This window comes from Trichosurus vulpecula, chromosome 4, assembly GCF_011100635.1.
Source record: "Trichosurus vulpecula isolate mTriVul1 chromosome 4, mTriVul1.pri, whole genome shotgun sequence".
NCBI classification, from domain to species: domain Eukaryota; kingdom Metazoa; phylum Chordata; class Mammalia; order Diprotodontia; family Phalangeridae; genus Trichosurus; species Trichosurus vulpecula.
This window is the reverse complement of record NC_050576.1, coordinates 226,344,945-226,371,066: the sequence shown is the minus strand read 5'-3', so window position 1 is coordinate 226,371,066 and position 26,122 is coordinate 226,344,945. Positions and strand designations below refer to the sequence as shown.

At 37.5% G+C, this 26,122-nt stretch overlaps 1 protein-coding gene across 1 annotated transcript in view; it reads right to left on the bottom strand.

Moving 5' to 3' along the window:
- DNAH9 (dynein axonemal heavy chain 9) overlaps positions 1 to 26,122 on the bottom strand; it is a 529,624-nt gene that overhangs the window by 388,712 nt on the left and 114,790 nt on the right. The window contains exons 11-13 of the mRNA XM_036755666.1: positions 23,124 to 23,192; positions 4,462 to 4,588; positions 1,885 to 2,140 (exon numbers count right to left, since the gene is read on the bottom strand). Coding sequence (XP_036611561.1) covers positions 1,885 to 2,140; positions 4,462 to 4,588; positions 23,124 to 23,192 — 452 coding nt within the window. The remainder of the gene's footprint in view (positions 1 to 1,884; positions 2,141 to 4,461; positions 4,589 to 23,123; positions 23,193 to 26,122) is intronic.

Below are 26,122 nucleotides of genomic sequence, written 5' to 3'. Positions count from 1 at the left end.
GTGAGTATAGTTTGGAGGTGATAGGGTTTGACCTGGGCCTTAAAGGATCGATCTCTCTCTCTCTCTCTCTCTCTCTCTCTCTCTTTCTCTCTCTCTCTCTCTTTCTATAATATATATATATATATACATATATAGTTTAGACAGCTGGGAAAAATGGGGGAAAGGTAAAACTGCAATAGAAAAGGTAAGAATAAGTATGACACACAGAAAAGTATAAAACTCGCCTGAGTGGAGGAGAAGGCGTGTGCTAGGACTATGGAGACAGGATAAGGCTGGATTAACGAAAACCTTAAATTTGGATTTTATCAGAAGAGAGTACCACTTTAAATTCTTGAGTAAGGTAGTGATACTGTTTGCTCTCATCAAAACACATATACATATACATACGTGTGGATATGTGTGTGTGTATAGAAACATTTACTGAGTGCATATTACATGTATGGCATTATGCTAAAATACTATGGTTAGAAAGATAAATTTGTTATAAATCTGCTCTCAAGCAACTTAAAGCCCAATGTTGGGAAAATATAGATGTACACAAAGACTACAAGTGAAAATTATATAAGCATAAGGGAGAGGTACAAAGAAATTGGGAGAGAGTAGAGGTTTTATGGAGGAGGTATTTGGTTTGGGAAGATTTGTAGGCTTCCCTTCCAAGCAAGAGGATAATATGAATAAAAGAATAGTGATTGAAAAGTGTGGGAAGAGGATAGCAACTAGAGTGGAATTGTCTGGTTATACTATGCATGTGTGTGTGTATATGTATGTATGTGTGTATATATATGTATATATGTGTATATATAGAGTGGTGGGGATGTATAAATATGTATATATACATATACACATACACAAATATAAAGCAAACTTTGAAGGAAAATCTGTATCAGATAGTGTGTATCCGTGTGTATACATATATACAGAAAATATACAGCAAATTTTGAAGGAAAATCTATATCCAAACTGTCACCAATTGTTAGCACTAGATGGAGAAGCAAGCAGGGTAGAAAAACTGGTATAATCTGCAAACACGAGTAAAATGTAGTGAACACTAGTAGAAGGCACCTGGAATTTAACACCCTAATCCCTTCTTTGCTGGCAATGTGCCTCTCTAGCTTTAGGCCAATCCAATCCCTAAATCTGAAATTTGGTGCTTCCCCTAGCCCTTCTGACTTTGACTTCCAGCATTTCTGACCTTGTTTTTTGTTATGACACATCTACTTTCCATCCTTCATTCAATCTCTGTGTTTCCAATCTCACCCCGGTCAACTGACTCTAACTTTCGATTACTGTCTTTATTGAATGGGTTAGCTCAACATTCTTGACCTGAGTTCCTAATATTTGTAAAAAAAAAAAAAGTGTCTGATCCCCTTTCCTTGATGGTAGTGGGTGGAAAACAAAATGAGGAAGTTGGAAAAGGGAGCTAGTATCTAATATAGCAGAGGGAAGAGGGAAGAAGATGGATTTTTTTGTATGTGCTAAATTTGAAGTGTTTATGGTATAGCTAAGTGGTGGTGCTCTATAAACAGTTGAAAATATTGGGCTGTCATGTAGTTGAAATGTCAGGCCTAAAGATATAGATATGAGAGTCATATAAATAATGATAATTGATCCATTTTTTCAAGATCTTGATCTGAAGATTGCTTCTTCAGGTAAGATTCTCATTTGAACCACTGGAAACTGACTGGTGTGTCACAACCATCACAAGCATTCCAAGTCTTCCTAAATGGAAAAAATAAACTGCTCTGCAAATAACAACACACAAAGAAACAGGCCCATTTCAAATCTTAAACCAGTTTACTTGGTAGGAGAGAAAGGAAAGAGTTAACAGTGTTCTCACAGCCTCATTAATTTTCCTCAGATTACCATCTGAGTGAGTTCTGTTACCTTCCGTCTTCCAGTTCAGTGTCTCTTCTGCTGCTCTTAGTTGGAGGTCAATAGCCTGCAGCTCCTCCTCTACCAAAGGAAATTCCACTTCTAGCAACGTTTTCAGAATCTTGTTGTACCAATTTGTCATCAGTTCTAAATTAGCAATAAGTTGCCGATAATACTCCTTGGAGGAAAAGATTTCTGCTGCTGCCTCAGGAATGTGCCTTGTCTGTCTCATTTTGAGGTAATTCACTTCTCTAAACACAGAAATCAACTGAAGAAAAGAACCAACACAAGTGGGGTAAAATTCATTTGCATTTTAGGTCCAGTGAAGTACTATCTTGGGGAGGAATGTTCTTTGCCTCTGTTGAATTGAAGAGATCATGACACTGTAAGTTACACAACACACCATGACAGGAGAGTCCCAAAGTAGTTTTGACTCTGCTGCTGACTTTGAAGCCCTAATCACTTTATGGTGAAAATATGAATTATGTGGCAACAATTAGGGAAACCTAAAAGTTTCGATCAAAGGATTCTTCTCCCCTCTTTTTATCTCTTAAATTTTAGCTCCATATTGGCAACTTGGTAAGGGACCATTCACTTTATTCAACAAACAGTTAATAAGTTTCCACAATGTCTTGTACACTAAGCTTGGTTGTGAGGATATAAAAATAAAATTGCAAACTTTCCTCAAGAAGTTTATAGTTTTATCGAGGAGATAAGGCATGAGCACAAATAATTATAATAAAATAAGTGCAAATGAGAGGTCCACATAAAAGTACGATGAGAAATTTGAGAAGGAAGGGATCATTTCCAGTTGGGATAAAATTAGGGAAGGCTTCATAGGAAAGGTAAGCCCTAAGTTGGGTCTTGAAGAGGATTTCAACAGATAGAGTTGGGGATGGAAGGGGAACATAGATAAAGGGAGTTCATTACAGCATAAACAAAGGTACAAAGATGGCAAAACGCATTATGAAATTGACTAGATCACAGAATATATGAAGATTATTGTGAGATAAGATGGGAAACATGTATTGGATCCAAATGTAGAAAATCTAACTAGTTACCTAGGGCCTCTCCCACTTTCATTTTTCAGTTGTATGAGTCATAGCTATAAAACAGGAGGAAGAAGAAGGACAGAAAGAAACATACAAACAACAACAATAGCAGAGAAGGCACTTTATCACTTGGGGCCTGTGCTTGATGTAATATAGGCATTGGCTGATTAGCAACTTTTAAAAAAGGGAGTGATTTGATAGTCAGGGGATGGATTTTTTCTGAGATGATTATCTATATTGCAACAGTGATGTCCCGTGTGTAATTCCTGGGCTTACTCCTTCCATATTCTAAGTTCCCATGAAAGAATGAATGAATGAACAACAAAAAAGCATTTGTTAAGCACTTAAATGGCAAGCTATTGTCCTTTACTTTCCAAGATTTTCCTGCTGCTATCACCATGAAGCCAGGGAATGTGCTAAGCAAAGGCTTGGCTTGAGGAGGGAAAATGTGAGAGTTAGTTACCTTATTATATACATATTCTTAACTAGAACAGAGGTTTTTAAAAATTTTTTAGTTTACAACATTTAGTTCCACAAGCTTTTGAATTTTAAATTTTCTCCCCCTCCTTCTCCTCCCCTTTCTTAAAGACAGTGCAATCTGATATAGGCTCTACGTATATATTCACATTAAACATATTTTCACATTAGTCATGTTGCAAACAAGGATTCTAACCAATGGAATGCACTATGAGAAAGAAGAAACAAAACAAAAAAGAGTGAGAGCAAATAGCATGCTTCAATCTGCATTCAGACTCCATAATTCTTTCTGTGGATATGGATAGCATTTAGAACAGAGCTCCTTGAGGTTAGGAATATCCATATTTCTCTTCATGGACTAGCCTACAGCTAGTTAAATGCTGGTTGAACTGAACTGAATCCTTTACTACTTGGCACATAGAAGGGATTCAATAAATATTTTTGATTATCATAATTTTTATAAAACTAGATCTGTGATTTCACTGGTATGGGGAATTCCTGGTATGGAAGCACTCTTTATCAGTGCAGACTTGTATCTTCCTTGAAACTTACAGTCTTAGAGAATTGCCTGGCACATTGACAGGTAAGGTGACTTGCCCAGAGTTTCACAGTCACCATGTGTCAGAGAATGGACTTGAACCCAAGTCTTCTCAACTCTGAGGCCTGCTCTCAATCCACTATGCCACATTGATGTTGACCTACTAAATCATCAAAAATTTCTTATAGATTTTTGTGAACTTACAGCAGTGTAAAACCATATAAAACACTGGGGAAACCCTAAAAACCAATCAATCTGTTAACAAATATTTATTAAGCACCTACTATTATTCATTGTGTACTTTCTTAGGTACAAAGCCAAATAGTAAAGCCTCTGCCTTCAAATATCTTACATTCTATCAGGGAAACACAAAATCTGTCTACAGAAGGCAAAGTAGAGAAAATATGTTATTTACTGTCCCTCACCCATTCTAACTCATTTTGTCAATAAAATAAGAAAGACTAAACAAATTATTTTAGTCTCAAAGTGGATTATTACCAGTTGTCTCCATCTCTTGCTTACCTGTGGGTTAAAGTTGACAGTAATCTGCTTGGTTTCTGGATCATGACAGAGGAGTGGCTGAGTGAGATTGTACTGTGACTTCTCTGATACTGTCTGGCACCAGCTGTCATAAAGCTTTGTCTCATATCTGCAAGGGTATAGCAAGCTCCTTATTAGTACCCATACCACCATCTCCCAACACTGGATGCTGACAAGGACAGTTTAATATGATATAGACAATATTGGTTTCAAAATGGGGAGAAACTGGGTCTGTTCCTGTTGGTGCCACTAACTTAAAAAGGCCAGTTCACCAATTTGAGCCTGTTTCCTCATGAAAAAGTTGTTCTAGGTCAGGGGTTCCAAACCTTTTTTATGTCATAGGCCCCTTTGGGGACCCCTTCTCAGAATTATGTTTTTAAATGTATAAGAAAAAATGCATAGGATTACAAAGGAAACCAATTCCACTGAATACTATCAAAATATATTTTGAAAAGTTCACAGATGGGACTTGTGGGGGCAGAGCCAAGATGGTAGAATAAAGAAAACACCACAGCTGAGCTCTCCTAACATTCCCCTCCAAACCACTTAAAAATAATTCCTCAAATTGAATCTAGGAGTGGCTTATTCCAGTCAAAGATAATGTAGGAGGCCAGAAAGAAAGATCTGCAATGTAGGGGTGGAGGCTGGCCCAAAGTCAATGCAGATGAAACAACAGTGGTGGGATCAGGTGGTGGTAACAGAAGCAGCAGCAGCTTCAGGAGAACCCAAGCTAGACACAGGAAGGGAACCTGGTAACTGATCAGAAAGATACAGGACCAGACACTGTTCAGCAACACTGCCTATACCCACTTCTGGATCATAGTTCAAGGGCAGAGGAGAGCACTTTCAGTCAAGAGATAGTGGGAGCCCTGGGAAGCAGCATCACTTCAGGTCCCAAGGGATCAGGTCCCACTAATGAATACAGACCAGAGTACAGACAAAGAGAACAGTGACCACATCTCTCTCCAAATCATGCTACCTTGGAAGGACTGAAAATTTCAAAACTCCCAGAACTAGCTCTTAAAATAACAGTACAAAAAAGTTTGAAGCTTGAGACAGTGCCCATTTCTCCACCCCCAGGCTGGGAACAGAGCCCAAAATTAACATAAAGTTCCAAATCAAGAAAGAGAGTGGGAAAATGAGCAAAGAAAACAAAAGAACCTGACCATAAAAAGCTACCATGGTAACAGCGAAGATCAAGACACAAACTCAGAAGAAGACAATGAAGTCAAAATAGCTGCAAGCAAAGCCTCAAAGAAAAATAAGAATTGGACACAAGCCAAGCAAGAATTCCTAGAAGAGCTAAAACATTCTTTTCAAAATCAAATAACAGCAGCAGAAGAAAAATTACATAAAGAAACAAAACCAAAGGAAGAAAATTATGAAAGGACAATTAACAGCCTGGTAAAGAAGAGCAAAAAAATGAAGAAAATAACACCTTAAAAACAGAATTAGCCAAGTAGAAGAAAAGGTACAAAACTTTACTGATAAAAATAACTCCTTTAAAAGCATAGCTGGCTAAATGGGAAAAAGAGGTAAAAAAAGTTCTTGAAGAAAATAATTCCTTAAAACTTAGAACTGGAAGCTAATGACTCTATCAGATATCAAGAAACAATAAAACAAAGTCAAACAAATAAAAATAAATAGAAGAAAATATGAACTATCTCATAGGAGAAAGAACTGACCTGGAAAATAAATCAAGGAGAGATAATTTAAGAATTACTGCATTACCTGAAAGCCATAGCCAAAAAAAGAGCCTAGACATTGTATTTCAAGAAATTATTAAGGAAAATGGCACCCCAATATTTTAGATCCAGAGGGTAAAACAGAAATTGAAAGAATCCACCAATCACCTCCTGAAAGAGATTCCAAAATACAAACTCCCAGGAATATTATAGCCAAATTCCAGAGCTCTCAGATCAAAGAGAAAATACTTGAAGCAGCAAGAAAGAAACCATTCAAATACATTTAGCCACAGTCAGTATCACACAAGACTTAGCAGCTACAAATTATGGGAGTGGAAGGTTTGAAATATGATATTCCACAAAGTAAAAAAGCTGGATTATAATAAAAAATAACCTACCCAGAAAAACTGAGTATAATCCTTCAAAGGAAAAAATGGATATGTACTGAAATAGAGGACGTTCAAGCATTCCTGACGAAAAGACCAGAACTAAACAGAAAATATCACTTTGAAATACAAGATTCAAGAGAAGCACAAAAAGGTAAACACAAAACAAATCATAAGGGACCTAATAAGATTAAACTGTTTATCTTTCTTGGGAAGATGATACATAAGTCTTCTAAGACCTTTAACATTATTAAGGCAGATAGAAGGATTCTACATAGAAAGAGTCAGTCAATTATATTGGGATGATGTAAAAAAAATGGAGTGAGAAAGAAGGATGCCCTAGGAGAATGAGGAAGGAAGAGGAAGAATGGGGGAAATTATCTCACATAGAAGAGGCACACAAGGAAGAGCTTTTGCAATGGAGAGGGAAGTGGGGGGGCAAAACCTCATTCACATCTAAATTGGTTCAAAGAGGGAAATACACATACACATAGACACACATTTGTGTTGTTGAGTCATTTTTCAATCATGTCTAACTCATCATGATCCCATTTGGGGTTTTCTTGGCAAAGATACTGAAGTGGTTTGACATTTCCTTCTTCTGCTGATTTTACTAATGAGGAAACAGAGGCAAATGGGGTTAAGCAACTTGCCCAGGATCACACAGATACCAAGTGTCTGAGGCCAGATTTGAACTAAGGAAGATGAGTCTTCCTGATTCCAAGCCCAGGGCTCTATCTACTGCACCACTTAGCTGCCCATATAAAAAAAATGCTTAATAAGTAATAGAAATCTATCTTACCCAACAGGGAAGTAGGAGGGGAGGGGGATAAGAAAAAGAGGGAATGATAAAAGGAAGGACAAATAGAAGAAGGCAGTGATCAGAAGCAAAACATACTTTAGAGGCAGGACAAGATGAGAGAGAGACAGAGAGAGAGAGAGAGAGAGAGAGAGAGAGAGAGAGAGAGAGAGAGAGAGAGAGAGAGAGAGAGAGAAGAATAAGCAGAAGGAAACAGGATTGAGGGAAACACACAGTTAGTAATCCTAATTGTGATTGTGAATGGGATGACTTCATCCATGAAATGGAAGCAGATAGCAAAATAGATTAGAAACCTGAATCCAACAATATTGTACAAAAATACTTATAGCAGCTCTTTTTTTTGTGGTGGCAAAGAACTGGAAATGGAGGAGACATCCATAAATTGGGGAATGGCTGAACAAGTTGTGGTATGTTATTGTGATAGAATACTATTGTGCTATCAGAAATGATGAGCAGGATACTCTCAGAAAAACCCGGAAAGACTTATATGAACTGATGCAAAGTGAAGTGACCAGAACCAGAAGAAAACTGTACATAATAATAGGAATAGCAATATTGCATGATGATCAACTGTGGATGACTTAGGACTCTGATTAAGACAATGACCCAAGATAATTCTGAAGGACCCATGACGAAAAAAATAGTTCTCCACATTTAGAGAGAGGCAACTGACTGAAGCATACTTTTTTACTTCCTTCATTTTTATTGTTTTATTTTATTTGTGTTTTATTTTGCCATATAACTACTGGGATTTTTTTTAAAGTTCACAGATCTTAGAATAAGAACCTCTGTTCTAGATGATTTCTAAGGTATCTTCTATCTCTAAATTTTGTAATTCTGTGATTCAGTCTGAATTGGAGGGTACAATTAAGACAGTTCCTTAAATATATTTTGACTATTTTATAGACCTACCTACAGATGGCTTCTGTTTTGGGGGAGTCTCAGTTCTAAATGTAGCATAGGTTTGTAAGGAAGTAAAAGCAGAGGTGAAGTGGGAACTCATAGTCTTTTATCTAAATGAGTTTTTATTGGATGAAAGATGAAGGGTCTGAGGGTTTAGTTGGAATGGTAGTATAGTCCTCACTTGCTTCCACACTTGTTTCAAACTCTTCATGTACCTTTGAATCAGTCCTGATCATAAAGAAAAACATTCTGAATTACTTTGGGCTTACAAGGGTCAAAGAAAGGAGAGTTTGGAAAAACATAGGAGTCTAGTGACAAGGTGATATACTATGCCTCAATCACCAATCAATAAAAATTATTTGCTTACTGCCTATGTGCCAGGCATTATGCTAGGCACTGGCTATAAAAAGACAAAAAAGACACAGTACTTATCCTCAAGGTGCTTGTATTCTTTTCAGAGTGGATGATATATATCTATTTGCATTCAAAATACATACAAAATAGGGAAATAGATGTTATCATCTATTGATTGCATAAGATTAAAAAGTTTCTGCATAAACAAAACTAGGCTAGCCAAAAGTAGAAGGAACACAGGAAAGTTGGAAAAAAATTTTACAGCACATTTCTCTGATATATTTCTATATTAATTTTTATATATTTTGCATATACTTATATAGGTACAGGAAGAAACACTAGTGAAAGCTGGTGGAAGGATTTTCAGTGTCAGATAGATGAGTTTACATTTCATCCTAGAGAAAAGGGGAATGAAAAGAATATAAAAACTCTAATTCTTTTTATATGCTTAAAAATATATACTTTTACTAATAGAATTGTTTTTAAAAAGGAATGATAATCTGTCTTCTATTCTTCCTTGTCTTCCTCCTCCTCTCCTCACCGTCTTTACTTCAGTCTCTCCCTCCCTTCCCACCTGCAATATTGTAGTGAAGGTTTATTCTTGATACAATTGGGGTGTTATCAGATTATTTCCTTAACAGGGACTACTGGAATTTACTCTGTGGTGGAGTGACATGTTAAGATCTGCAGTTTAAACAAAATTACATTGGCAGTTGGATTAATATGGGAGGGAAGAATTCTGAATAAGGATGCTAATTAAGAGCCTATTACAGCACTCCAGGCAAGAGGTAATAAGGGCCTAAACTACGATGGTGGCCAGGAATAGAAATAAGGGTTGGATGTAAAAAAAAAAACTTATGGAGGTATAAATGATATGATTTTGCAACTTACTAGATATATGCAGTAAGAGAATGAGTAGCTGAGGATGACACCAAGGAAGTAGACTTGTGAAAACAGTATCGTCCCTGACAGAAACAAAAAGCTCACAAGTAGGATGGGTTTTAGGGAAAGGTGATTTTGAACGTGTTGAGTTTGAGAAGGATAGGTAAGTGATCTAGTTTGAAATGTCCAATACGTAGTTAATTGGTGATGTGGGACCAAAGCCCAATTTCTCCCAAATAAATTTACTGTAAAATTTTATGTAAAGAAAAACTTCTAGTACTCTCTACCATTTTCTTTCTCTGTGAAGAAGTGACATGAGAAGTAAAACAAATGAAATCAATCTTTCTTTTTGTCATAAAATATAATTTACCTTGGGCTACTGGTTGAACGGTTATTAAAAAGACTCATTTTCTGAGATTCTCACTTAACATACAAGGTTTGGTGCCATCAAAATTGCTGTATACCAATACTTACTAAAAACATAAATTCTGAAAGACCTGTTTTCAAAGGAGATGTCCCCTGAGAGAGATTAAATTATATAAGCCTCCAACATATGGAGGCTTTAAATTTTTTAAAAAAACTTTCTAAATTACAAAAATCTATGTTCTCTCCCTCTAATCTCCCCACCTTATTGAGGAGAAAAAAGGAAAAAAAATTTATAACACAAAAATTTCCACATAGGCTATGTCCAAAATATATGTCTCATTCTATAACTAATGATCTGTCTACCACTAGTTATGTAGCATGTTTCATCATGGTCCTCTGAAATCCTGGTTGGTCATTGCAATGATCAAAGTTCTTGAGTATTTCAAAGTTTTTGTCTTTACAATATTATATATATATATATATATGTGTGTGTGTGTGTGTGTGTGTGTGTGTGTGTGTGTGTGTGTGTGTGTGTGTGTGTGTGTGTGTGTGTGTGTGTGTGTGTATGTATATATATATATATATATATATGTCATGGCACTACTCACTTTACACTACATCATTCGTATAAGTCTTTCTCTGAAACCATTCATTTCATCAATTTTTTTTTCACAGCACCATAGTATTCTATTACATTCATATACTATAGTTTGTTTAGCCATTCCCCAGCTGAAGAATACTCCTTTGGTCTCCAGGTTTTTTGCCACCACAAAAAGTATTGCTATAAATATTTTTGTTCCTGTTTTTGGTTTTTCCCTTTAATAGTTTTTATTTTTTGCAATTACATGTAAAGATAGTTTTCAACATTCACTTTCATAAGATTTTGAGTTCCAAATTTTTTTCCTTCCCTCCCCTTCAATGGGCTATACATGTACAGTCATGTTAAAGGTGTCCACATTAGTCAGGTTGTGAAAGAAGAATCAGAGCAAAAGGAAAAAAATATGAGAAACAAAAACAACAAGAAAGAGAAAATAGTATGCTTCAATCTGCATTCAGACTCCAAAGTTCTTTCTCTGGATGTGGATAACATTTTACATCATGAGTCTTTTGGAATTGTCTTAGATCATTGTATTGCTTGAGAAGAGCTAATTCTATTAAAGTTGATTGTTGCACAATATTGCTATTACTGTGTACAATGTTCACTTCACTCAGCATCAGTTCATGTAAGTTTTTCCAGGTTTTTCTGAAGTCCGACTGCTCATCATTTCTTATAGCACAATAGTATTCCATTACGTTCCTATACCACAACTTGTTCAGCCCAATTGATGGGTATCCCCTCAATATCTAATTCTTTTCCACCACAAAAAGAGCTGCTATAAATATTTTTGTACATGTGGGTCCCTTTCCCTTTTTTATGACCTCTTTGGGATACAGACCTAGTAGTGATGTTGCTGGATCAAAGTGTATAAACAGTTTTATAGTCCTTTGGGCATAGTTCCAAATTATTCTCTAGAATGGTTGGATCAGTTCACAACTCCACAAACAATGTCTTAGGGTTCCAATTTTCCCACACCTTCTCCCACATTTATCATTTCCCTTTTTTGTAATATTAGCCAATTGGATAGGTATGAGGTGATAACTCAGAATTGTTTTAATTTGCATTTCTCTAATCAATAGTGATTTGGAGCATTTTTATATGACTGTAGATAGCTTTAATTTCCTCATCTGAAAACTGCTTGTTCATACCCTTTTCCATTTATCAATTGGGGAATGACTTGTATTCTTATAAATGTGACTCAGTTCTCTATCCATTTTAGAAATGAGGCCTTTATCAGGTATAGTGGATATAAAAATTGTTCCCCAGCTTTCTGCTTTCCTTCTAATCTTGGTTTCATTGGCTTTGTTTGTGCAAAATCTTTTTAATTTAATATAATCAAAATTATCCACTTTGTATTTCATAATGTTCTCTATCTCTTGTTTGGTCATAAATTCTTCCCTTCTTCATAGATCTGACAGGTAAACTATTCCTTGCTCTCCTAATTTGCTTATGGTATCACTCTTTATGTCTTAATCATATACCCATTTTGACCTTATCTTAGTATACATTGCAAGATGTTGGTCTATGCCTAGTTTCTGCCATACTATTTTCCAGCAGTTTTTGTCAAATAGTGAATCCTTATCCCGGAAGCTGGAGGCTTTGGCTTTATCAAACAGCAGATTACTAAAGTCATTGACTACTGTGTCTTGTGTACCTAACTTATTCTACTGATTCACCTCTCTATATCTTAGCCAGTATCAAATAGTTTTGAAGATTGCTGCTTTACCTTTTTTCCAATTAATTCCCTTTATATTCTTGACCTTTTGTTCTTCCAGATGAATTTTGTTGTTATTTTTTCTAGCTCTGTAAAATGATTTTTGGTAATTTGATTGGTATGGTGTATCAGCAAGGCAATAGTCACAATATTGATGATAATTATTAATATGCCTGTGTAGTTCTGCATTGCAAAATATAGGAGACTCTCTATGTAGAAGGTAGAAGAAATAAAACATTTATTCAGACACAAAAGAACCAAATCCCAAAACCAGTAAGTCCAACCCATCCAAGCAGCAACCAGATTTCAAAACCAGTAAGCCCACTTCATCATAGCAGCAAGGAACTTAAGACACAATGGCATAGCATGGAGTCTTGCCATGCCATTAGCCTTCCCCCCTGCTGGGGCCTTCCCACAAACACTCACAAATCCTAGCTCACTCCTTGCCTGTGTCCTCCTCCCATGGTTCTAACTTGCTCTGAGCATTTCCTGCTCCACACTTCCAGTTCCACTCCTTCAGCAAACTCCTCTCACCACATGTAACTTAGGCTTCTTGTGACATAAGCAGGTCACATGGACCCATTAATGAGTAGGGAAGATCTTCAAATTTACATTACCATTATGTATGGTACTGAATAAATAAATTCATTTAGGTAGAATTGTAATTTTTATTATATTGGCTCAGCCTACCCATGGACAATTGATATTTTTCCAATTGTTCAGATATGACCGTATTTGTGTGAATAGTATTTTATAATTGTGTTCATATAGTTCCTGGATTTGTCTTGGTAGGTAGATTCCCAAATATTTTATATTTTTTACAGTTATTTTAAATGGAATTTCTGTTCTATCTCTTGCTGCTGGGCATTGTTGGTACTATATAGAAATGCTGATGATTTGTGTGAATTTATTTTATATCCTGCAACGTTGCTGAAGTTGTTCATTCTTTCAAGTAGTTTTTCATAGTTGATTCTCTAGGATTCTCAAAGTACACCATAATATCAACTTCAAAGAGCTATAGTTTTGTTTCCTTGTTGCCTACTCTAATTTCTCCAATTTCTTTTTCTTCTCTTATTGCTAAAGCTAATATTTCTAGTACAATATTGAATAACAGTGGTGGTAATGGACATCCTTGTTTCACTCCTGATCTTACTGGGAAAGCTTCTCACTTAACCCAATTATTTATAATGCTTGCTAATGGTTTTAGATACATGATTCTTATCATTTTAAGGAAAACTCCATTTACTCCTACGCTCTAGGAATGGGTGCAATATTTTGTCAAAAGCCTTTTCTGCATTTATTGAGAAAATCATGATTTATCTTAATTTTGTTATTAATATGGTCAATTATGCTGATGCATTCTTGGTATAAATCGCACCTGGTCATAGTGTATTATCCTCATGATAAAGTACTGCCATCTCTTTGCTAATAATTTATTTAAAATTTTTATATCAATATGCATTAGTGAAATTGGTCTATAATTTTCTTTCTCTGTTTTGGCTCTTCCTGGTTTAGGTATCAGCACCATATGTGTATCATAAAAAGAATTTAGTAGGACTCTGCCTATTTTTCCAAATAGTTTATATAGTATTGGAATTAATTGCTTTTTAAATGTTTGGTAGAATTCACTTGTAAATCCATATGGCCCTAGAGATTTTTTTCTTAGGGAGTTCATTGATGGCCTATTCAATTTCTTTTTCTGAAATGGGTTTATTTAAGTATTTTATTTCCTCTTTTGTTAATCTGGGAAAATTATATTTTTGTAAATATTTATCCATTTCACTTAGATTACTAGATTTATTTGCATAAAGTTGGACAAAATAGCTCCTAATAATTGTTTTAATTTTCTCATCATGGGGGGTGAATTAGCCCTTTTCATTTTTGATACTGGTAATTTGGTTTTCTTTCTTTCTTTCTTTAAATTGAATTGACCAAAGGTTTATCTATTTTATTGTTTTTTCATAAAACCAGTTGTTAGTTTTATTTATTAGTTCAATAGTTTTCTTACTTTCAATTTTATTAATCTTCTCCTTTGATTTTCAGCATTTCTAATTTGGTATTTAATTACGGAATTTTAATTTGTTCTTTTTCTAGCTTTTTCAGTTGCATGCCCAATTCATTGATCTCCTCTTTCTCTATTTTAGTCATGTAAACATTTAGAGATATAAAATTTCCCCTAAGAACTGCTTTGGCTAAGTCCCATAAGTTTTGGTATGTTGTCTCATTATCTTCATTCTCTTGAATGAAGTTATTGATTGTTTCTATGATTTGCTGTTTGACCCACTCATTCTTTAGGATTAGATTATTTAGTTTCCAATTAATCTTTAGTTTATCTTTCCATGGTCCTTTATTACATATAATTTTTATTGTTTCATGATTTGAAAAGGATGCATTTAATATTTCTGATTTTCTGCACTGGATTGTGAGGCTTTTATGCCCTAATACATGGTCAGTTTTGTGTGTTCTTTCCTTCCTTCCTTCCTTCCTTCCTTCCTTCCTTCCTTCCTTCCTTCCTTCCTTCCTTCCTTCCTTCTCTCTCTCTCTCTCTCTCTCTCTCTCTCTCTCTCTCTCTCTCTCTCTCTCTCTCTCTCTCTCTCTTTCTCCCAGTTCACTCTGAAGCTCACAGATTGGACCACAATAGGTCCCTGCCTAAGCTCCACTTAATTTTTGTATTTTCAGCGCTCCTGCTGTAGAGTAAATGTCAATGGTAACTGTTTCTCTTTGGAACGGCAACCCTGAGGGTCTTCCCCTCCCAGCTTGATTTCTTTTTTCTTTTTCTTTTCTTCTAATTAAAGGGGCCATCTCTTGACTCACTTCTTAAAGAGGCCTGTTCATTGAATGAACATTACCTCACTCTTACTAAGTACATGAAAAGGCCTTAGCTTCAAAGGGCTAGGGTCTCCCAATGCATCCTGGGTCATCTTAGTCATTCTGGTAAATATCAGGTCACTGGACCCAGATGGCTATGGAGGAGAAAATGAGGCTGGTGACCTTGCACAGCCCTCCCTCACTCTAATCAAAGTCAACTGAAAGTCATGTCATCTTTTCCCTGATGTCATTGTCCTTTTCAAAAATGAAGGACAAACACAACAACAACAACAACAATTTCTTTCCTTATGTCTTAATTAGATCAATTTTTGCTTTCACTTTGTCTGAGATCAGGATTGCTATCCCTGATTTTTTTTTTTACTTCAGCTGAAGAACAACATATTCTGCTCTAGTCTTTTACCTTTACTAGGTATATAACTCTCTGCTTCAAATGTGTTTCTTGTAAACAACTGTAATAGTAATTAAGGTGGGACTTTTTGCTGTTCTTCTCTTAAGTGCCATTAATGATTCTGGCCTTTGTTTGAATGGGACAGATAAAGTGGGATCTTTTTGTCTTGGAGTATTTCTCAGCACTGAGACAACCGGGAGTCAATGACTTGTATATGATGTGATACTGGGGATGGGGAACTTTCACACACCCAGCCTGGGTGAGGTCAGAGCCCTCAGTGCTCCAAACAGGATATAATTGAGGGGAGCTTGGCATTTGACTTTTGGGGCACACTCATGGAAGGAGTATTGAGATTCTTGGCATGCTGTAACTGCCCCCCAGCTTTGCAACCCAGATGTTGTTTATGTATTGTGATTTGAATCAGACAATGTCTGCCTGTTGACGTTTGTAATTTCTCTTTGTACTTGCCTTGAAGTTCAGGGGGCTGATCTTTTGTCCCTGAACTGTGAATGATATTTGTATGTTTGATTAAACTGAGACTGTTAGCCCCTTAAATTTGCTTTCCTTAGAAAAGCAGATCAAAGAAACCTGTGTTGGCAGCTTTCTGTGGTCTTACACCCCTACAGTATCTGCTAGCAGATTGTTGCTACAACCACATATTATAGGATTCTGGTTTTTAATCTACTCTGCTATCTGCTTCTGTTTTATGGGAGAGTTCATCCCATTCACATTCAGTTATGATTACTGTATTTCTCTCCATCCTATTTTACCCCCATTTATACTTTTCTCTCTCTTTTCACCCTTTCCTTCCTCACCAGTGTTTTGCTTCTGACCAACACCTCCCTCGATCTGCCCTCCTTTCTATCAGCCTCTTCCCTTTTATTTCCTCTTTCTTCTTCTACTTCCCTATAGGGTAAGATAGGTCTTTATACCCAGCTGATTGTGTATGTTATTCCCTCTTTGAGCCAAATCCAATGAGAGTAAGTTTCGAACAATGCTCACTCCCCCTTCCTTCTTTCCTTCTACTATGATAGGCCTTTTGCACCTCTGTGATGTAATTTATCATATTCCGCCTCCCCGTTCCTTTTCTCCCAGTACAATCCTTGTTTTTACTCCTTAATTTTTTATATCATCACATCAAACTCAACTTATACCCACACCCTCTGTCTATGTATATGTCTTCTAACTGCTCTAATAAAGACACAGTTCTCAAGACTTACAAGTATCATCTTCCCATGTAGGGATGTAAACAGTTTAACCTTATTGAATAACATGTTGTTTTTTTCTTTCCTGTTTACCTTTTTGTGCTTCTCTTGAATCTTGTACTTAAAGATTGAATTTTCTGTTCTGCTTTTTCAAATAGGAATGATTGAAAGTCCCCTATTTCACTGAATGTCTATCTTTTTCCCAGAAAGATTATGCTCAGCTCCAAATTCTCTCCCTTCCTCCCTCCCCATCCCTCCTCATTGAGAAGGCAAGCAATCTGATATAGATTATACATGTACAGTCATGCAAAGCATATCCATAATAGTCATGTTGTGAAAGAAGACATAGACAAAAAACTCAAGACAAATAAAGTTAAAAAAAAGTATGCTTCAGTCTGTATTCAGACACCATCAGTTCTTTCTCTGGGGATGGATAGCATTTTTCACATAAGTCCTTCAGAGTTGTGTTGGATTGTTGTATTATTGAGAATAGTTAAGTCATTCACAGCTGATCATCTTACAATATTGCTGTTACTTTGGACACAGTACATTTTGCTTTGCATCAGCCCATGCAAGTCTTTCCAGGTTTTTCTGAGAGTATCTTGCTCATCATTCTTTATAGTAAAACAATATTCCATCATAATTATATACCACAATTTGTTCATTCATTCTCCAATTGATGGGTATCCCCTCAATTTCTAATTCTTTATTCTCAGAAAAGAGCTGCTATAAATATTTTTGTACATTTAGGTCTTTTAGGCTATGCATGGTTTTATAGCCCTTTGGGCAGAGTTCCAAATTGCTCTATAGAATGGTTCAATCAGTTCACAACCCTGCCAACAGTGCATTAATGTCTCATTTTTCCCACATGCCCTCCAACATTTGTCATTTACCTTTTCTGTCCTATTAGTCAATCAAATAGGTATGAGTAGTACCTCAGAATTGTTTTAATGTGCATTTCTCCAGTCATTAGTGAGTTAGAATATTTTTTCAAATGGCTATAGATAGCTTTGATTACTTCATATGAACACTGTTCATATCTTTCAATCATTTATCAATTGGGGAATGGCCCTTATTTTTATAAATTTGACCCTGTTCTCTACATGTTAGAGAAATGAGGCCTTTATCAGAAAAACATACTTCAAAAATTTTTTCACAGTTACTATTGCTAATTGTATTTCCTTCCATCCTATTCCTCCTACCCCTATTGATTACATTCTCTTTTTTAACCCTGTCCATCCTCAAAAGCATTTTGCTTCTGATTACTCCTTCCCCAAATCTGCCCTCCCTTCTATCACCATCCCCCCACCCCAATTTTATCCCCTTCCTCTTCTACTTTCCTGTAGTGTAAGGTAGATTTCTATACCCAATTGCCTGTGTATGTTATTCCCTCTCTGAGCCAATTCTGATGACAGTAAAGTTCACTTACTCTCCCTTACCACCCCACTCTTCCATATGCAACATAATTTACCCCATTTTACCTCTCCCTTTCTCTTTCTCCCAGTACATTCCTCTCATTCCTTAATTTTATATTTTAGATATCCTTTCATATTCAACTCACACCTATGCCCTCTGCCTATATATACTCCTTCTTGCTGCCCTAATAATCAGAAAGGTCTTATGAGTTACAAATAGCATCTTCTCCTGTGGGAATGTAGACAGTTTGACCTTATTAAGTCCCTTATGATTTCCCTTTCCTTTTTATGCTTCTATTGAGCTTTGTATTTGAAAGTCAAATTTTCTATTCAGCTCTGGTCTTTTCATCATCAAGAATGCTTGAAAGTCCTCTATTTGATTGAATGTCCACTTTTTCCCCTGGAGGATTATACTCAGTTTTGCTACATAGGTGATTCTTGGTTATAATCCTAGCTCCTTTGCCCTCTGGAATATCATATTCCAAGCCCTCTGATCCTTTAATGTAGAAGCTGCTAAATCTTGGGTTATCCTAACTGTGGCTCTACATTACTTGAATTGCTTCTTTCTGGCTGCTTGCAATATTTTCTCCTTGACCTGGGAACTCTGGAATTTGGCTGTAATATTCTGGCAGTTTTCATTTTGGGATCTCTTTCAGGAGATGATCAGTGGATTCTTTCAATTTCTATTTTACCCTGTGGTTCTAGTATATCATGGCAGTTTTCTTTGATAATTTTTTGAAAGATGATGTCTAGGTTATTTTTGGATCATGGTTTTCAGGTAGTCCAATAATTTTAAAATGATCTCTCCTGGATCAATTTCCCAGGTCAGCTGTTTTTCCAATGAGATATTTCACATTATCTCCAATTTTTTCATTCTTTTGGTTTTGTTTTTAACACTTCTTGCTCTCTCATAAAGTCATTAGCTTCCATTTCATCCATTCTAATTTTTAAGGAATTATTTTCTTCAGTGAGCTTTTCCATTTGGCCAATTCTGCTTTTTAAGACATCCTTCTCCTCATTGGCTTTTTGGACCTCTTTTACCATTTGGCCTAGTCTGATTTTTAAGGTGTTATTTTCTTCAGTATTTTTTTGTGCCTCTTTCATCAAGCTGTTGACTCTTTTCTCATGATTTACTTGCATCACTTTCTTTTCCCAATTTTTCTCTACTTCTCCAACTTGATTTTCAAAACCCTTTTTGAGCTCCTCCATGGCCTGAGACCAATTCAAATCTTTCCCAGAGGCTTTGCTGTAGGATCTTTGACTTTGCTATCTTTTTCTGAGTGTGATAATAACGTTGTATAGTCAGAGTTTTTTTCCCCATTGTTTTCTTATTTTCCCAGCCTCTTAGTTGTCTTTTAACTATTTGTTAAAGTAGGGCTCTGCTTCCAGGGTGGAGAGCACACTGTCCCAAGCTTCAGGAGTTTTGTGCAGCTGTTGTCAGAGATACTTCTAGGCACCTGTACATTTTCAGTTCTTCCAGGGTAGTATGATCTAAGGAGAGGTGTTTTCTACTCTCCTGGCCTCTACTCTGGTCTGTGAATGACCACAAGCACTCTTTTCTCTCCTGTACTTCTTTCCTGTGAGGAAAGTCCTCCTTCCACTGTGGTTGCAAGCTTTACTATACTGGTGCTCCTCCTCACCCTGGGACTGCCACCTAGGACCTGGATCTGAGTATGGGCAAAGCAACAGAGTCCTGCCTTAGTGCACATAAAAAGGCCCCTGTAAGCTCCTTCTGGCCAGTTGTTTGGCTCCCTCACTGTCTGTGGGCTGAGAGCCCTAGTAGCAGCTGCTTCAGCTGCCTTTTGTTGATTCAGTCACTCCAAAGGCCTGCTCCTTGTCTGCTAGGGTGAGGTGGCCCTGGTGTCTGTGGGCTGAGAGGTCTGGAAACTGTCACTGCTGCTAGCAATTCAGTCATCCCAGGCCTGTTCCAGGTTTGCTAGGGACCAGTTTGCACTGGCATGGTCTACATTGGACTTGTACTCCCCTTAGCCTGGTGTAAGAGACCTTTACTGCTCATCTTCCAAGTTGTTTTGGTGATGGAAACTTGTTTTACTCTGTATTTTTTATGGGCTCTGCTGCTCTAGAGTTTGTTTAGTTATTTTTTAAAGGTATTTGGAGGGTTTTGGAGAACTCAAGTGAGTGCCTGCCTTTACTCCACCATCTTGGCTCCAGCCCTTGATCAGTGGATTCTTCCAATGATATTTACCCTCTGGTTCTAGGATATCATGGCAGTGTTCCTTGATAATTTCCAGAAAGATGCTTTCCATGTTCTTTTTTTTTTTTTTTTTTGATCATGGCTTTCAGGTAGACCACTAATTCTTAAATTATCTCTCCTGGATTTATTTTCCAGGTCAGCTGTTTTTCCAATGAGGTATTTTACATTTTCTTCTATTTTTTTTTCATTCTTTTGATTTTGTTGGACTGATTCTCGATGTCTCATAGAGTCCTTGGCTTTCACCTAACCAATTCTAATTTTTAAAGAAATATTTTCCTTAGTTAGCTTTTGTACCTTTTTGTACCTCTCCCATCCTCAAAGAAACTCTCATTTGATCCTTTCATCCCTGCTATAGCTCTTCTGCCCTTTGTGGCTAAACTCTTTGTAAAGCCTATCTACCAAAGGTGCTTCCACATTCTCTCCTTTCACTCTCTTATTAAGCCCTTAAATTTCAGCTTCTGACCTCATCATTCCACTGAAACTGCTCTCTCCAAAGTTATTAATGATAGACGAATTGCCAAATCCATTGTTTTTTTTCTCAATCCTCATTCTTCTTGACCTCTCTGTAGCCTTTGATACTTTTGATCACTCTTTCCTCCTTGATATTCTCTTGTCTCCTGGTTCTCTTCCTACCTACCTCACTGCTCCTTCTTAGTCTCCTTTTCTGGACCCTCATGTAGGTTATATCCTCTAACTGCAGGTGTTCCACAGGATTCTTTCCTTGGTCGTCTCCTCTTCTCCCTCTATATTACTTTACTTGGTGATCTCCTTTGCTCCTATGGATTTAATCCCCACACCTATGCTGATGATTCTCAAATCTACCTATCCTGCCCTAACTTCTCCACTGATTTCCAATCTTACATCTCCAAACCACCTTTCAGATATCTCAAAGTTGGTGTCCAGTAGTCATCTTAAACTCAACATGTCCAAGATGGAATTTGTTATCTTTCCTTCCAAACACCACCCTCCTCCTATGTTCCCTATTATTATAGAAGGTGACATCATGCTCCCAGTTCCTCAGGCTCACTACCTACATGTCATCCTTGACTCCTCATTATCTCTCATCCCCTATATCTAATCTGTTGCTAAGGCCTGTGATTCACCTTTGCAATATCTCTCTTATAGTCCTGCCACTGCAGGTCCTCATTACCTCACACCTGGACTACTGCAATGGCTTGCTATTGGGTCTGCTTGCCTCAGATCTATTCCTATTCTAATTCATCATCTATTCAGCCACCAAAGTGATTTTCCTAAAGCACAGGTCCAATCGTGTTACCCCTCTACTCAATAAATTCCAGTAGCTCTCTATTGCCACTGAGATCAAATACTAACTATTCTGTTTGGCCTTCAAAGTCCAGAATAAACTATTCCCCTCCTACCATTTCAGTCTCTTTATAGCTTATCCCCTACCATGTACTTTTCTATTTTTTAAGGTGTTGTTTTCTTCAGTATATTTTTCAGTATTTTTTTGGGTCTCCTTTAGCAAGTCATTGACTTGTTTTTCATGGTTTTCTCACATCCTTCTCATTTCTCTTCCCAATTTTTCCTCTACTTCTCTAACTTGCTTTTCCAACTCCTTTTTGCTCTTCCATGGCCTGAGACCAGTTCATGTTTTTCTTGGAGGCTCTTTGTTGTAGGCTCTTTGACTTTGTTGACTTCTTCTGTCTGTATCTTTTGGTCTTCTTTGTCACCAAAGAAAGATTCCAAAGTCTGAGACTGAATCTGGGTGCATTTTCGCTATCTGGCCACATTCCCAGCCAACTTACTTGACCCTTGAGTTTTTCAGCGGGGTATGACTGCTTGTAAAGAGTTCTATGTTCCAAGCTTGGGGGGATGCGCCAGCTTTGCTACACCAGCACTCCTCCTTCCCCAAGAACCCCCAACCTGGACTGGACTTAGATTTTCAGCAGGCTCTTCACTCCTGCTCTGATCCGCCACTTAATTCCTCCCACCAGGTGGGCCTGGGGCCTGAAGCAACTGCAACTGTAGTTCTGTAGCTGCCCCACCTCCACTGCCCCCAGGGCCCCCGAACTCCCTGTCCCCAGCAGCTTTTCCCACTAACCTTCTCTGTTGTCTTTGGTGTTTGTGGGTTGAGAAGTCTGGTAACTGCTGCAGCTCACTGCAGCTAGGGCACGCTCCGCCCAGCTCCTGGTCTGGTTGGCCCACGACGCCTATGCTGGGCTCTGCTCTGCTCTGCTCCCAGCTCCGTGTGGGATAGACCTTACCCAGAGACCATCCAGGCTGTCCTGGGCTAGAGCCCTGCTTCCCTCTGCTATTTTGTGGGTTCTGCAGTTCTAGAATTGGTTCAAAGCCATTTTTATAGGGTTTTGGAGGGACTTGGTGGGGAGCTCACGCTAGTCCTTGCTTTCCAGCCACCATCTACCATGTACTTTTCAATATAGTGACATTGGTCTCCTGAGTATTCTGCAAACAAGACATTCCATCTCTCACCTCCAGGCATTTTCTCAGGCTGTCTTTTCTCCCTGGAATATTCTCCACTTTTATCTCCACTTTTATCTCTGGCTTCTTTTAAGTTCTAACCACAAAAACCATCTTCTATAGGGAAGTCCTTCCCAATTTCTCTTAATTCTAGTGCCTTCTCTTTTTTATTTTTTATTTTTCCACCATATAGAGTGTACATATTTGTTTGTTTGTCATTAGATCATGAGCTCCTAGAGAGCAAGGACTATCTTTTGCCTGTTTTTGCATCCCCACTGCTTAGCATAATAGTAGGTGTTTAATAAATTGTGTGTGTGTGTGTGTGTGTGTGTGTGTGTGTGTGTGTGTGTGACAGAGAGAAAGAGAGAGAGAGAGAGAGAGACAGAGAGAGAGAGACAGAGAGAAAGAGAGACAGAGAGAGGAATTCACCATGTAATTTACTTACTTTTCCAGCAACTGAAGCATGTCTTCATACTTTTGTAGCATCTCTTTACCTTTGGTAGACTCCATACAACTAGTAACAACAGATAACAAAAAGAAACAATATAGGATTAGTGAAGTTGAAACAATGTCTACAAAACAAAATGACACCTTCAAAAGGGTTAGTGGATGAAATAATTGCTTTAAATAATATTAGATTTCACAAATGTTCCAAGTAAATTAGCTCTCTATCATCTGCACATCCAAAGATGACTACCACAGATGATTTGTGGTTTGGTAGCAGCTCTCATGCTTCTAAATTAATAGTTAGTCTACCCTAACTGCAGTTCCCAACAGAAACCCCAAGTGGGGAAGTGAACCCATGACTCAGACTACAGTACTCATTGCCCTAGAAAAACACATCATGTAGACTTTAGTAGGGCTACCAATCAACAAATCCATAAATTAAAATTACAGTTATATAGCACTTTAAGGTTTGCTATAGCATGTCATTTAAGACAATCCTTGACAGTTAGATGCACAATTATTATCCCCATTTTATGGATGAAGAAACTGAAGTTCAGGAAAGTTAAAATTTATTCTTCTCTACAAAACCATCAAAATATCTGATCTGGGCTTTGAATCAAGTCTCCTGTCTCCTCAATCTAAGTCCCAATTCTCTTTTGTGATCATTGTGATTTTTAAAATATATTATTTGATGTTGAAGCTATAAGAGATAGGACTCCAATATGGGGTCACTTGTACTAAGTGTTCCTAACAACCATATACATAATAAACTATCACATAAAGCCTGTACTTTTCTACTCTCCTGATTCATTCTGACCGTATCAAAACTATAAACAATCATAGCTCCTAAATGGACAAGGCTCCTGGGCAGCTGCGGTAACTATGTGCCAACACTTATTTCAGGGATTCCCAATTATGGATTCAGACCTTCATCTAATTTCTAGTCTTGATTAGGAAACTCCCCTACTTGAATCTAGTAGTGATAAACTACCCGAGAATTTCCCTACTAAATTTAGGACAGAATAGAAATACCCCCTCCCATCTGATATTATTTGTTTTCAATCAAGCTCATATTTAATGTATAGAATTTCCCTGCTCAAACCCTACTCAGAGCATGTACTTCCATCTAGATCTGTCTTTGACACTGAACACATCTCCCTCATGTGAGTGACTCTGGCCATGTGTATGGTCAAATATTTGCCCATGTTGCCATGTCATTTGTGTGTGTGTGTGTGTGTGTGTGTGTGTGTGTGTGTGTGTGTTTGTGTACTTCTGTTACTCCTGCTAGCTATGCTGCACAGAAATAGTCTCCTGAGAACCAATTTTCTGTAAATCTTTGAACCTGGGTCTTTGCTCTAACCCAAGCCATGAGGCCAAATAAAGCATTTTTCCACTATAGAACCAAGGAAAATAAAATTTAAATATTAGGGATTGAGGGCCACTAGATGGCACAGTGGATAGAGTCAGGAGGACCTGAGTTCAAAATTCAGCCTCAGACACTAGCTGTCTAACCCTGGGCAAGTCACTTAACCCTGACTGCCTCTAAAAACCAAAACCAAAACCAAAAAATATTAGGGACCCACCCCAATGAAAGACAAAACACTCATACTTCTTGATTAATTAAACCAATCGATCAAAGGTGTGAAGAAGAGGTGAATAGTCCAGTTAATATGAAAAGAGTAACATATACTATAGGGCCGCTAGGTGGCACAGTAGATAGGGTGCCGGCCTAAGGTCATCTTCCTGAATTCAAATCTCAGGTCAAATCTAAGGTCATCTTCCTGAATTCAAATCTCAGACATTTACTAGCTTTGTAAGCCTGGGCAAGTCACTTAACCCTGCTTGTAAAACAAGCTGGAGAAGGAAATGGCAAGCCACTCCAATATCTTTGCCAAGAAAACTCCAAACCCGGTCACAAAAGGTCAGATATGACTAAAAGATGACTGAACAACAACAAATATAAATTATCATTTGGTAAAATCAGATATCATACCTAAAACATACTGAGACTTCTATTAATAATAAGATATATGTATAGTATGGTTCAGTGTGGTGGTTATGGTGGTGGTCAAAGGAAGTGTCAGGGAAAGGAGGGGACTGAGTTCTGCTACCCCTTCCCCTTGATGAGAGAATTACTTTATGAATTTTGAAAGGTGAGAAGAACTGGACTTCCTTTAGTGTTAGTAGCAGTATTCTGAGAAAAGCAGTGGCTGAAGGAAGCATCTGGTAGATGAGAGGACACATTGAGGACAAACTGGACACACAAAGGCAAACTCAGGACTCTTTGAGGACACTGACCTTTAGAGAAAAGGACTGGAAGGAACCAAAAGCTGTAAGTTATCTTTTTTCCATATCTAGTCTCTAAGCTTGGGCCTAGTTAAGTCTGGCTAATAATCAAGGGAAAACACATCAGATGGGGACTGATGAGTGACAGCACTAAAAAACCTGAGCATCTTAGGGTTACTCTTAGAACCCCAAGAAAATAGTCATTTTCCCTCTGTGACCTGGGCCCTCCAGTGTCAATTGGGTTGGAATAATAATACTAGAGGTAGTACTACATAAAGAACAACTAGAAATATGGGAACATATTCCTCATTAGGTCCATTATCCCCTCCCCACTAACCTTCCTCCCCCCACCCCCAACACACAAAATGTAAGATCTGAAGTATGAGTTCAGGTCCTCAGCTGGGAGGGTGGGGAAGGGTTGCCATGGGATGCTTAAAGAAAATTATATGCTTTGGAACAGTTGCTTTGAGGAGTAAGATAGCCAACTGATTAAAGAGAAATATGTTTGCCTTGATTATGGAGCAACACATGAATGAAAAAGCATTTACTAAGTGTTTACTTTCACAAAATACTCTGATAAGCATTAAAGATATTTTAATACAGGAGACAACCTATATAAAAGGTTTCAGCTGCAATAAGAAGCTTGAAGAGATAGGACAAAATAATTTTCAGTGATTGGGGACCTCTGATGGGTCTTTTAGGTAGGAAGAT